We start from the raw sequence: 14,445 nt of genomic DNA, 5'->3' as shown, positions 1-14,445 counted from the left end.
GGGGTGTGCACCCTTCCCCTGAGAGCACATCAACCTTGCTGTTTTATGGAGGGCCCAGGTTGTTCTGCTCTGTGCACCCACAGCCACAGCGCGCAGCCCCTTGCGTTCTCCCGGGGCTGCCTCCGTGCAGCCACTTCCGTCCTCCGCCCGGCTTGTGCAGCCTGGCCCTGCCAGCCGCTGCCGGCCCGCGTCTCAGGCTGGGTGTCGGGGGGACGCTCTGTGCCCTTTTAACTTAGTTCTGTTAGTCAAGGGCTGCTCTGTACAGATCCGAGCCTCGGAGGCTCCCCCTCCGTCCTGCTGGCCTCTCAGTTGGAGAGGGGAGACCCAGCGAGCGAGCGCCAGTCCTCCTTTGCCGCTCCCTCCCCGCGGGACCCGTCCTGTGCCTGCTTTGCCTTTTGTTCTTTCTTTTTTCCTTTTCTCCTACCAGATTTTTGGCGTCTTTATCTTTTGAAGAGGGCGATGTTCTGTCGGAGTTCCACAGGTGCTCTGGTTGGCTGAGTGGGTCTGTAGATGTGGGTCTTGGTGTATTTGTGGGAGAGGGTGACCTGCGAGCGTCCTTCTACTCTGCCATCTTCTCCGTCTCGGTCATTTCATTCTTGATCTCTAAGTCTTGAATTGTTTGTCTAGTTCCCTTTGATGAAGTTTAGGGGAAAACACATGACCATTTTGCTGGCATGTGATCTCCAGAGTATTCTGATCATCTCACACATTTGAAAAAAAGACAGAATTTCTAGATTATTGAAAACATGTCTTCCTAAGTCCCTGACTCTGCCCTTTAAGCCTCAGCCCCCCAGCCTACCACTGTTACGGTCTTTCTGAATGTTACTCCACCCAAGCGTTGAGTCTTCATTCCCTTTGTAGTATGAAATAAATACAAAATAAGCAAAAGTTTAGAATGTTATTATTGTGAAACTGAAGCTACAATCCTAGTTTGAGCCTTAGCAAGACTTTAACAATATTTCTATGGAATTGTATTATTTCTATAGTGTCACTGGACCTTGTATGTTAGAACTCAGAAAGAAATACTGATTTTGTTTTGGGGAGTTTTCGGTCCTGTGGCCCAATTTAACATTAGGTTCCATTGCAAACAGTTTGTGTATGAGACGTTGCCTTGGGTATGGCATTGTCCACAAAAATGAGCAGTAGCCTATCCTTGCCCTCAGGAAGCTTACAGTTTAATAAGGCAGATAAGCAGGTTCACTGATAAATCTAATATTAGGCCCCAAGGGAAGGAAGATTAAATTCTGCTCTTCAGTTCAGAGTTTAATGATCCAGATTATACCCAAAGAAGAAGATTCCTGTGAAAACAAAACAAGAAGGGTCTAGGAAAGCAAAAAAATCTCATTTTCTGCTGTGCCTAGTCTTAGTCGAAAGAACACCAGACAAGGAGTCAAGAAGACCCAGGCTATAACCCCATAAATTTCTACCATTTGCCCGTAACTTCAGGCAAATAGTAACTTTATCCTTCTAGATCTTAGTTTTTCCAAGTCTGAGTCAAGCAAGTTGTACTAATCAGTGATTTCCAACCTAGCTGCCCATTAGAATCACACAAGGAGCTTTTAAAAATTACAGATACTTTTCTCCACCCCCAAGATTCTAATTTAATTGATCTTCCTGGAGCCCAGGCAGTAGTATTTTTTAAGTGGTTTTCTAAATTTTTTTTAACAAATCGATTTTGTTTTTTAGAGCAATTTCAGGTTTACAGCAAAACTGAGCAGAAGGTACTGAGATTTCCCATATGCCCAGTCCCCATACCTGCACAGCTCCGCGTACCACCCCTACCCCCAGCAATTATCAGCATTCCACGTCAGAGTGAGCCATTTGTTACAATTGATAAACCTACATTGACATACGATCACCCAACGTCCATAATTTACATTAGGGTTCACTCTTGATGTTCATTGTGTGGGCTTGCACAATGTATTATGCCATGTATGTTCCTTTATAGTGTCATACAGGCTAGTTTCACTGCCCTGTGCTCTGTGCTCTGCCTATTCATACCTCATTGGTGTCTTTTTAAATCTCCCAAGTTGCTTCTAATTTGCAGCCAGCGTTGAGAATCACTGGCCAGTTGATTTCTAAGGTTCCTTCCAGCTTTAATAATTTATCATTCTGAAGTATTTTGTTTTTACCCTGCCTTAAGGATTTGTGCAGATTTGGATGACTGCTTTGATAAATTTAAACACTGCCCATGAGCTATATAACCTTTAAAACAATGGCTTCTAAACTTTTTTTCCATTTCATCATATCTGAGGCATTCTGTACAGCCTACTAGTAACAGTGACCCAGTTCAGCAGTGATTTGCAACTGGGGTTTAGGATTATTATCAGAATTTCTCAAAGGGATGAGTATAACTAGACATAATTTCTCCAGTGTTTCTGGTAGTTGATTGGTTAGGGGATGGGGATAATCCTACTGAAGTAAGAATTTAAAACAAACATGTAACTACAGTCTAGATCATCAATAGTCAAACTTGATTGTGCATGAAAACCACATGGGAAGCCACCAAAACTTCAGGCTTCTTGATCTTTAAAAACCAGTTTAAGAGACGAGATAACAAGATCTGGTGAGAATGTGGCAAAAAGGGATCCCTTATGCACTGTTAGTGGGAATGTAAACTGGTGCAGCCACTATGGGAAACAGTATGGAGAGTCCTCAAGATGGTTATATATCCAAAGGAAATGAAATCACTGTCTCAAAGAGGTATCTGTATCTCTGTGTTCATCATTTGTAGCAGTATTGACAATAGCCAAGCCATGGAAACAACCTGTGTCCATTTACTGATGAATGAATAAAGAAAATGGAGGGAGGGGTGTATGTATATACATACAATGGAATATTTAGCCATAAAAAAAAGAGATCCTGCCATTTGAGACCACATGGATCAACCTCAAGGGCATTTTGCTAAGTAACATAAGTCAAAGAAAGACAAATACCTCATGATCTCACTTACATGTAAAATCTGAAAGGGCTGAACTCGCAGAAACAGTGTAGGATAGTGGATGCCAGGGGCTGGGGAGTGGGAGAAATGGGGAGATGTTGGTCAAAGGATACAGTTATAAGAGGAGTAAGTTCTGCAGATCTAATGTACAGCATGATGACTGTAGTTAAATACTGTATTGTATACTTGAAAGTTGCTAAGAGAGTAGATCTTAAATGTTCTCACCACCATCACAACCAAGAAATGGTAATTAGGTGAGATGATGGATGTATTAACTAACCTTAGTGTAGTAATCATTTCACAGTATTTATGTGTTAAATCATCATGTTGTGCACCTTAAAGTAATACGTTACATGTCGATTGTATCTTAATAAAGTTGAGGGGGGAAAGCAGTCTAAAGACCAGGAAATGAGCATAATGTGGTAATGTCTGCTTTCTCATGGAAATCCATTTTTGCATTGAGAATCACACCTTATGAAAAGAATCACTGAACCAGTAGAGTATGGTGGTTTCTTACTGTTGTTTTGGTTTGGTTTGGGTTTTTTTTTTTTTATAGCTGTGATGAGGTGTTAGAATTGAGCTTTATTTTTCACATATCAATTGTCTTATGTGAGACACACACTCACAACTTTCTCACCCTGACCAACAGTTCCAGTTACCAAACTGCGTGAGTCACAGCTTCTATTTCACTGTCACAGATGTGGTAAAATGATAGTCAGGTATTTTAAAGCTAATGGTGGCAAGTTTTGTCCTGAATAGTACATAAGCGTATATTATAAACTGAATTAGATGGATATTTTTTCTTTTATTTTCGTTACAGGTCCAATATGGCATTTTTCCTGATAACTATACATTTAATTTACTGATGGATTATTTCATAAAGAAAGAAAACTACAAAGGTAAGGAAGCAAACCCAGGTCCATTTATAATGGACCTTCAGCTCCCAAAGGGAGGTAGATGTAGGCACTTTTCCTTTTTTAAAAACTTTCTTAATGACATCTCTTTACAACATTCTTTCAGTCAGAAATAGATGCATAGTTGATTTACCAGACCAGTTGGCCAGAGAGGAGAATCATATCCAGGTTGTTTTTCTTCTGAGTTTTTCAAGTTTATTTGTTCATGTCTCTGTAGGCAAAGGATAGTGACTTTAGTTAAGTAATAAACCCTGCCTGAGCTTTCATGGCAACTTAAGATTATATTAATTCAATTAGTAGCTTGACTTTTTTTTTTTAGCACCATTTGCTGACTTTGTTTTATTTAAATCCCAGGTGTTGTAGTATATGAGGTGTTTATAAAATCAGTCAGGTTTTCCTGGGAATAGTAGTATGCTCGCTTTGAAGAAAGATCATTTCACCTCCCCATCTCTAAAATAAGTGGATCGGTGATAAGAGATCTGAGATCTCTTTAACTCCCAAAATCCCCCAATCCCATGAAATTAATTTAAAATGACTGTTAGCTTCAGCTACAGTAAAGGAGGCCAAGGGAAGCTGGGGATTGTGGCAGAGCCTGCAGAGCGGTCGGGCGGAACCCTGCTGGTGTCCAGTGGACAGAGAATGGCAGCACGTCAGGCTTGTGCTCCCAGCTATGCAGACAGTGGAGGAGGAAAGAGGGGGCCCTACCGTTGTGTAAAGACACACGCTGCCTCTCCTTCCCACCATTTCATCCTCCAGCTCGGTTCTGAAAGCTGTGAGGGAGCCACACCTGTGTTAGGGTGGTCACTACCTCAAGAACACAGATAGGACTGGTGGTCACTTAGGCATTTATGTCACCTCTGCTTCCTGTCCCTGGGTTCCATCCCCTCATCCCTGCCCACCAGCGCCGTGGGCCTTTCCCATTGCATCAGTGCTCAGTGAAGAGGCTCCTTTCCCCTCTCTGAATCTCTGCTTTGTCTCGTCTCTCATAAAAGGCTTGCAGTTGTAGACTGCCAAGGAATATTTGTTGTGCATTATTTTTTGAAATGTTAATTATCCTTTGTCCATTTTTTCTGTTTTAAACATGCGGTTTCTGAATTCGACTAAAAGATAATTAGCTTTTGCATGTTTTATAATCTGTTCTTAGCATCAGATGTAAGAATCCTTATTACTGTATCATTGAAAAATTATGTGGCAGCAGTTTTCTCCCCTCACTCTTTATAGGGTATGTCAAAAAGGTAGAAGGAGTTTTTTCCCCTAAATGCAGTGTAATAATTAATATGGAGGATTCTTTAAAATTTTAAAGATTGCCATCATTTATGGCAAAAATTTAGAGAATATTATATTTGTATTGTCAGAATAGGAAGTAGCAAAGTACATAAAAATTATGGGAGGGAAAGAAAATTACTTTTGCAGGTCAATCTGATTTCACTTCCCAAACTGACTGGAATGAAGAATATGAATTAAAGATAAAGTAAATTTGATTTATTTTTCATATGTAATTTTGGATTTATTAATGAACAGTTGTCAAAACTGAGCTTTGTTTTTAAACTGGAATTTTAGCTTTATTTGTGTTATTGATTTGTTTGGGGTTGTTGTTGTTGTTTGTTTGTTTGTTGCTTTTTAAGTCTCTTCCAAGTTCTTCCAAGTCTTAGGTGACTCTCGGTCTGCCTGTCTATCTCAGTTTCCCCATTTGCAAAAAGAATATAGAAATTTTTGCCTGTGGCCTCATTTAGAACCGTGACAACACACAAAACCAGCTGGCTAGCAATAGCTAGCTGCAAGTCAGTGCTACCTCTTACGAGTGTATGCAAAAATTGGTTAATAGAACAACTCAGTCAGTTAGTCAGAAACATTTGTTGTGCCTGTGTTATGTGCAGGCACTGTAGATTAAACCAATATTAACATTCCCTAATTTAACAATACTAAGGGAAGGAAATTGTTTGAATTTGATTTTCTTGGCTTTCACCTTTGCTGTGGAATATCGAGGGAAAATAAATCAGACCGTGCTCAAAGTCTGGTCTGTGATCAGCTTCATGTGGAAACAAGTATCTTATATGTTAACGCTCAAGGACTTAGAATTTATGAATAAGCATTTCCTTCCCATTCTTTCAAGTGTTTTAAACTAAACCTGATTGTCTTTTTTGTAATCATCAGTTTTCCATCTTTCAAATAATACTTGGGATTTAGAATTTTCTCTAGCATTTTTCCTCTTTGCCCAAACAAAGAGAAGCTTCCAGAACACATAGTGGGGCAGTCAGCCCAGCTCCCGCCCTACTTGCCAGTGTGTCCTGGAAAATATATTTGCCTCCTTTCTGTATGCCTTAGCTCTTCTAGCTGATGGACACAATCCCTTAAATTTGTTTCACAGTTTATGAGGCATTTTCTGTGTATTATTTTGTTGGGCTGTCCAACAATCTTTTGGAGTATATGGGACAAATGGTATTTTATCATTATCAAGATGATTCTGGGAGAAATTAGGTCCCTTATTCAGTGTCCTTGAGGACAGTAGTGCACCTGATTTAGTACAAAATAATATGTACAATAAAAGCTAAAGACTTGGGAAAGACCTAGTTTGGGGAAGAACTAGGGCCAGAGCCCACATTTTTTAAACTTCTTAATTCTGTTTATTTTTCTGTCATGCCCCACTTTAAGGGTGTTTATAGTTAAATACAGATTTGATGATGTTGCCTGAAACTAATTTCCTTTCATTTTTGCTTTGATCTTCTTGCCAGATGCTTTATCCGTGGTTTTTGAGATCATGATGCAAGAAGCCTTTGAAGTTCCTTCCACTCAACTCCTCTCTCTATATATTTTATACCATTGCCTGGCAAAGAAGACAGACTTCAGTGTAAGTGATCTACCTTAAAGCAGAACTGAGCGCCTTGGAAGAAGAAAGCAGTGGCCGCTCAGTAGGGTGTGAGGGGGCCAGAGGAAACCCCTGTCCTCGGCATCTGGACAGATACCTGATGCGTAGTTCTGTGGCCTGTACAACCAGGAAGGAGTATTCATCCTGTACATTTTAGTCTCTGGATTCTAACAGGGTAGGACTGGACATTGCTCCACTTGGTAGAATCTCAAGTGAAAGTCCTTATGTACATTTGAAACTTGAGCTAGGCTGAGTGCACCTCAGGAATCCAGAAATGGATGATTCATTATCAGTGAGAGCTGAATGTGGCATGTCAACGAAGCAAGAGGCAGTTGCCTTCGACCACAACCTCAGGTGTTAAGTACTAACCATTTAATTTGTGTTGGTATTCTCCTAAGGTTGCTCTGGGTTAGTTTGGAATAACAAGTTTTAGTTTCATGTCTTAGATTAGGGTATTTAGTCATTGTTTATTGCTATGCTAAGAATAATAACAACAATAACTAATACTTAAATAGCACTTACTTTACACCAGGCTGTGTTCTTGGTGTTTTAGATTTATTAATTTAACTCCTCACAACTCCATGCAGATGAGAAAACGGGGACAGAGATGTTGTATAATTGCCACCCACCTAGTAGGTGATGAAGCCACCTGATGAAACCAGGCAGTCTGGCCCCACAGTCTGCCCTTAACCTCAAATGTAACATCAGAAAATACTACTTTGGGTAGGAACTGAAAAGATGGTCTGATCTAGCCCCTGTTCTGAAAAATGTATGGTGTGTTTTGTTTTTCTAAGATGGGTATTATAGCCTATGGCATACCTCACATTCATTAAATATATTCACTAAATATATATTGAGCAACTACTACATTCCATGCAAACACAGAAATATAAAATTATGACCATAATGAGCACTATGAAGACATCTATGAAAAGCCTCTGTGGGTCGGGATTTTTTGCTTGTTTGTATTTTAAACTTAGGTTAGGAAAGGCTTCCTTGAGGAAATATTTCTTGAGTTAATATTTGAAGCATGAATAGGAATTAACTGACTGAAGAGGGGAGAACAATCCAAAAAGAAGAAATAACATATGCAAAAGCCCTGTGGCAGGACAGACATGGTGAGCAGAAAGGGGCTAGAAGGAGGTATGAAGATACTGTAGCTGCCACAGAGAGAATTGGAGGGCGAGGTAAGGCTGGAGAATGTAGATAATGCTAAGCTATTCTGTCTACATTCTGAAAATAGGTAGAAGCTACTGAAAGACTTTAAGCATGATCAGACTTGTGTATCTGGCTATAATATGGGGAAGAGACTGAATCAGGGCCAGGGTGGCTACGGTCAGAGCACTTCGGAGACTTTCCTAGTTGTCTGAGCAAGAGGTGATGGCTGCATGGGGACCAGGACGTGGTGGAGTTAGAGAGCAGCCATATCTGAGAACAGATACATGACAGTGGGAATGAGATGTGGAGGCCAGAGGCAGAGGTGAAATCTGACCTCCTCAGTTTTCACCTTGTGTTATCTGGACAAAAGGGTCATTGCCATGTGTTTGCAGAAGACACTTAGGAAAAATGACTTCATTTGACAAGGAAAAATATTATTTTGTCTCTGAATGTGTTGCATTTTGAGATACCTTTGAGACAGTCAAGAGATTTCACAAGGGAAATTGGCATCTTAATGGAAAAATCTCAACTAGAGATGTAATTTATACATTCACGTGTAAATGTCTGCAGATGAGCACAGACCACAACACAATCAGAAACATGTGGGAACAGGCACTGTGGGAAGAGGTGGTCTACATATGGAACACTCCTGAGAGGGTGGGGACGATGAGGACTTCTACACAGGGCATTGGACTTAGTTGCGTGAGGGCCATAGAATGAGGGAGCAGGAAGCCAAATTGGAATGAATTGTGGAGTGAGTCGGGTGCAGAAAGGAGACAGCATTGGCAGTGTTTGAGATGTCTAGCTGTGAAGGGGAATGGAAGGGGGTAACGAGGGTTTGCTTTGTATAAGGGGAGAAGCAGAAGCACGAAATGAGAAAACCTCAAGGACATTGGTGGAATAGCACCTGATTTAGTCCATGGTAATGCATACAACAGAAATTAAAGGCTTGGAGGAGACCTAATATTCTATGTTAACACATAAGTAGCCTTTCATATAAGCAGCAGTGGTTGTATTATTCCCAGATAATCACCAAAAAAAAATCTCTAAGGTACCCATTTGCTTGTTTGTTTTCATTCATTTTTGTAAAAGTCCTTCTGGAAGAATCACCACTGCAGCCACCATCACTGCCCCTGCTCGGTTCTAGCACAGCAAGATGCCGCTCTTTTGGCTTTTATCCTGATACTGTAGGTCATGTTTTTCCCTAAAGAAAAGAGAAAAACGTTTTAAAGCTCCTTATTTATTAGTCACTGGGCCCCATTTCATGCAGTTTATGTAGGAGAAAATCAAACCTGTGAGTGATTTGCTTTTGAAAGTGAAATGACCTGGTTCTTTATTACCAGCTCTCTTAACGTATCTGTGCTGCAGAAGCGCCCGGGGAGGCTTTATTTTTCTCCCAACGCCTTTGCTTTTTTCAAGGGTTTGGAAAAACCTTAAGAAATTACACTTGTATTGCAGAAAGGCCCTTCCTAGTAAAGAGGTTTGGGTGCCCATTAACACGTAGGGCGCCTCACTCACACCTGGCTGCAGTTGTAGTTTGCACACCTCCTTATTCATTCTCTGACCAGTGCAGGGCCACCTGAGCTTTGCTTTCTGTATTTCCAAGCCAGAACAAAGGCTCATGTGCTTCTGCGGCACTGAGAAAATCACAGCTCTCCTTGTGTGGGGAGTTGCCAAGGCTGTCCTCGGGCCCGCGTTTACAGGGAGTCCCCCGTCACTGTGTTGCTAGTCTGCAGTAGCCTAAGCCATGCTTGTGTTTTTGCCTCTTTCTTTCCCGTGTCTCAAAAAGCTTCAATTTTATTGAAGTGTAATTTTGCACCCTGGGTTGAAAGAAATGAGCACTAAGTGTTTCTGATTGCCTAATTTATTTTTTAAGATGCATAAATCTATCTGGAAAAGCCTAATAGTTATATTTATTTTACCACTGTGAAGTAGAAGGAGTCTTACTGCTGAATTGCTGAAAATTCAAAAGCTTGCTCCGTCCTGTCATAGCAAAGTGAGTGGATTCGGGGCTGACAGCTTGGGTAATCCTTACTGATTATCTCCCAGCAGTGTTGGTCCAGAGTGTACTCTTTATTTTTGTCGTGTTTTGCTTTTTTGACTGTAAAAGGAACTCTTACTCACTGCCCAAAGTGCAGGAAATTATGAGAAGTACAAAGAAGAAAACCAAAATTGCTCATAATTTCACTGACCAGAAGTCTGTCGACATACAGGGCATTTCTCTTTTATATTTTTCATTAAACATAAATATCTTTAACTTACAAGATTGGATTTATAATGTACCTTTGGTTTTGTTATTTTGCTTCTTTTACTTAATGTTATGTTTTTTCCTCTGTGTCATTAACAATCCCATTTTTGCATATAGTATGCATTCCTTGGCTGGACCTGGTGTATCTGGTATGTTCTGTTGCAGTGGGAAGACGAGAAGAACTTTGGTGCATCCCTGTTACTCCCAGGCCTAAAGCAGAAGAACCCGGTGGGGTTGAGCTCCCAGTTGTACGGCTATGCACTTCTTGGTAAGCTGGTGGTCCTTATGAACGTTGTTCTTCATGGGTAGAACTGACGCATTCTTCTGCTTCATAATAAAATTATAGCTTGATTTAAACTTACCAGTGAAATTCCAATACAGCTTTCACTTTTGACATAAAAATGGACCTTGATATAGCCTTGCAGTTGTGACCTAAGACAGTAAAGAGGATTCTTAAACCTGTCACCACTGGCAAGGTGAGAACTAGTTTCTGTTTAGTAGTAATCAATGTGAGGAAGGGATAAAGAAAGGAAAGTTCTGGCCCTCTTTTGAGAGAACTGACTGGCAGGATCTTTCCCATTGTTGAAAAGATCTTTCTGTCACTTTAAACCTAAAGTCCAGGAGGTAAGAAATAAAGCGTTGAAGTTGAACACATTTCCTTGGTATTGTTTTCAGGGGAGGGAAGAGAAACTCAGAGAGCACATCCAGTAGCACTTGGAGAGCAGAGAGGTGCTCACCGGTGTGGTGTGACTACCACACAGGGGGCTGCCAGCTTCACTTTAGAGCCCCAATCTCAAGAAAACCAGACAGTCAGGAGGGCAAAGCCTTTTGAGGGGAGGCCTCTGCACTTGGGTTATGTGGAATCTGGGCAAATAGTATTCAACCTAAATGCATGAAGTATGTCCCGGTTTACAGAGGTTTATTAAATGCATCTTGTCTCATTACCCATCCATTCTCTCTCCTAAGTAGATAGGCATTTGAGAAAGCACCTTCTGTTGATCATACATTGTGTCTGCTTACGTTTGTTTTCTGAAAATCACCTAAGTTGACTGCAGTTTGACACTTTTGAAGCACAATGTAATGTGGCATTCTCGGACGCTGAATCTGATTGAAACTGGCTCAGAGAGAGGAGTTTCAGAGTTTATCAGACAGACTAACAAAAGAGTTGACTACTCTTTTAAAATAATTTTTTCCTTATTTGCCATCTACTTTTGATACTGATTTATAAGTTTTTGCCTTTACCTTCAGACTAGCACTCAGGACTCTACACCGTATGAGTTGTCCAAGAAGTTGTCAGGGCTAAGAAAGCATTCTTAGTTGTTGGTTGTTTCTGAGCAGAGACCCGGGTGCTTCGGGTCTGGCAACATCAGATCCAAAGCTCTTTGCTCTCACTGTGTCATGTGCTATGCAGCCTCACTCACCTCCAACAGAAGCAACTCCCAGAACGTGACTGCAGCCAGCCCCAAGCATCTTAAAGGTCTAAAATTAGCTGTCACCTGATGAGCTTTGTCTGTTTATGTCCCACTACAGCTTTCTCAAATCCTCCTTGCTGGGAAAGATAAGTGAAGGTGGATTTAAGACCTGGCAGCTCAAGGTGACTTTGGTCATTAGTGCAGAGAGAACTGTTCCCTGGAAATCCAGAGACAGCCCCTCTCCCCACCAGGACCCTGCTGTCTGCCAGCCACTTCTTAAGCTCCAGCTGTGATGGTTTGAGGTACCAAGAGAAACATTCATGTCCTGAGACCTAAAAGGATGATGAGGACTGTATGATTTAAGTACTGATGAAGTTCAAATAGAGGAAAGAAGAGCAAAGTGATTTTTTTTTTTTCATAATGATGATCAGTCGGCTGTTTTGGAGCATTTTGAAAAATGTCAACCATTTCCTAGCAGGGAAAGTTGTCAGATGTTGACAATATTTTCACTGTAAGAAAGTTGCAGAATTTCTTTTTCTGAGGAAGATTTTATTCTTGAAACAAAAATAATATTTCAGTCGTTTGGCTTGTTCTGTAAGGGTAGCTCCTCTCAAAGGCAGATATCACAACCTCTAAGTTTCCCTCATACCTCCTCATGATAATCTCCAACAGTCCAGGTGAAAAAGGAGAAAAATCACTTCACACAGCTTTATATTGAGAAGTGTATACATTGACTTTTCCCACATTTTTCATCATCCATCTGAAGTGTCTCCATTCACTGGGTGGATGAGGCGCTTGGTCTTGATTTGAAATGATCCTTCTCTGTTTCTAGACCTGCAGGTGAATATTCACTTGTGCCTTTGAGTCCTCCATCTCAGACGTAGTGAGAAGCCACGGCTGAGCCCCCTTCATTGTCCTTTCTGGCCACAGGGAAGGTGGAGTTGCAGCAAGGGCTGCGGGCTGTGTACCATAACATGCCTCTGCTGTGGCGACCAGGCTACCTTGACAGAGCCCTTCAAGTGATGGAGAAGGTGGCCTCCTCCCCAGAAGACGGAAAGCTGTGTGGAGAAGCAGTATGTTCCCCGGCCCTGATTCAGTGGGATTTGCCGTCTCCTGTTCCTTCTAAGTCAGGCTTTGAGTTTGTTGTCACTGTTTTCTCCTTCCCTCCTGCCCCTACTGTGTCTCTGTAGAATCATGTACTTACGTCAGTTGAAAAGGAATGAAAAACCACAAACATTCTCAATGTTACTGACAAAAAGCACTAGAAAATAAGATTAATGTTGATTTTATAGCTCATTATCTGGGAGGAAAACTGAAATTCAAACTGAGTTCAGTAAAATACTGTCTAACCACCCCCCCCAACAAAATAATAAAATCTCAGTAGGAGCTCAAGAGAATTTAAGATAACATTTTAAATTCTTTTTGTTTGGTTTGGTGGAGAGGAAATTAGGTTTATTTTTGTATTTATCTTTAATGGAGGTACTGGGGATTGAACCCAGGACCTTCTGCATTCTAAGCACATGCTCTACCACTGGGCTATACCCTCCCCCTCATTTTTAATTTTTGGCGTTTCTATATCCTCATGTAGTCCTGGGAGACTACCTACCTGGCAGTTTCCCCTCCATAAGAGCTCTCAAGAAATGAATTTAGAGACCAGAGGTGTCATCATCTTTTTTTCCTTTCCTTAAGCCATTCTGTGGTGAATGCATGGTACTGAGATCTGGACCAGATGTTCCTTTCAAAGTTCTAGGCGTTCACTTTGCCTAGACTGGGAAACTCTTCTCCCACTAGCTTCAAAGCTCATCCCTCTTGGTCACCTTGGGCTCTTGACAGTACATACGAAGTTACTAGACTCAGGCTGCAGAAAGTAGCATCTTACAGCCATGGGACAAGCCTTACACTCGATAGGGAGCCACAGTGTTCGCTCTTGTTTAATCAGCTTTTGTAGTCAGAGTGAGGCCTAGAAGGACATTAGTTGTTTTGTTAACAGGGTGTAAAAGTTAACTCTGAGCTACTTATTTGTTTTGCCTTGACCCTGATCATTAGGATTCACCCCTTGACTTTCATTTCAGTCACAGGATACACAAGTCTGGTCTCTATACTGGCTTTGTATACTGATGTCTGGTGAATCATTATGTTCTTTGCCAGACATTTATAACAAAGCATATACATTTAAAAATATATGTTCATGTTTTAACCCTGCTGTAGTCAGTACTGGTGATTGAAAACACAAAATTATACATAAATGCTTTGCCAGGGGAAGTATGCCTTCCACTTTGAGCCAGATTTGCATTCTTTGTGCTCTGACTTAATAGGAATGTGATTCAGATGTCAGGGGAAATGGGTATGTGTCAGGTTTGGTTATAATGTATTAGTGGCATTGAAAAACCTTGGAGTATTTTCAGGATTTTTGTTCTGATGTGACATGGACAGAATTAATCAGTCTCCATGCAGGAGCTAATGCCGACCATGAGATTGTTTCTGTCCCATCTCTGATGATTAGGCCCTCTCTGGTTCGAAGGAGGTTGGCCCAAAATGAAAGTGGTAGAGGAGAGGGGTCAAAACACAAAGAAACCCTGTTCTATAATTTACTTACTTTCTAAGTCATAGAAGTCACCTGTTAACAGTAAACTTCACATACGCCTGTCTAGTCTTTGTCAGCAGCTTGTATAGATGGCGCTGATCCCTAATTTATGGCACCCTTTCTCTGAAGGAGGCCCTGCCTAGATTCAGAGGCCTTACCTTGCATTCAGAGTGGCCCGTTGTTGGTTGTGGTCTGTAGTGGTTTTTCTTTCCCTTTCTCCTAATTCTAAACCAATTGAGGAAGAGAGAGATGAAAGAGGGAATACTTTAGTGCCCATCAAGCATAATTCTTGGCTTCCTACCTGGTTGATTAAAAGTGAAAT

General features: G+C 41.1%; 1 protein-coding gene and 1 non-coding gene across 2 annotated transcripts in view; one reads left to right on the top strand and one right to left on the bottom strand.

Moving 5' to 3' along the window:
* MRPS27 (mitochondrial ribosomal protein S27) overlaps positions 1–14,445 on the top strand; it is an 88,065-nt gene that overhangs the window by 69,392 nt on the left and 4,228 nt on the right. The window contains exons 6-9 of the mRNA XM_031446610.2: positions 3,762–3,840; positions 6,588–6,703; positions 10,293–10,395; positions 12,470–12,612. Of these exons, the coding sequence (XP_031302470.1) occupies positions 3,762–3,840; positions 6,588–6,703; positions 10,293–10,395; positions 12,470–12,612 (441 nt within the window). The remainder of the gene's footprint in view (positions 1–3,761; positions 3,841–6,587; positions 6,704–10,292; positions 10,396–12,469; positions 12,613–14,445) is intronic.
* TRNAS-AGA (transfer RNA serine (anticodon AGA)) lies at positions 13,014–13,086 on the bottom strand. Its single transcript has one exon. It is a non-coding gene; the product is annotated as a tRNA-Ser (tRNA).

Source organism: Camelus dromedarius, chromosome 3, assembly GCF_036321535.1.
Source record: "Camelus dromedarius isolate mCamDro1 chromosome 3, mCamDro1.pat, whole genome shotgun sequence".
Taxonomy (NCBI): domain Eukaryota; kingdom Metazoa; phylum Chordata; class Mammalia; order Artiodactyla; family Camelidae; genus Camelus; species Camelus dromedarius.
Note: the sequence above shows the minus strand (reverse complement) of the source record. Positions and strands in the feature narration are given on the sequence as shown.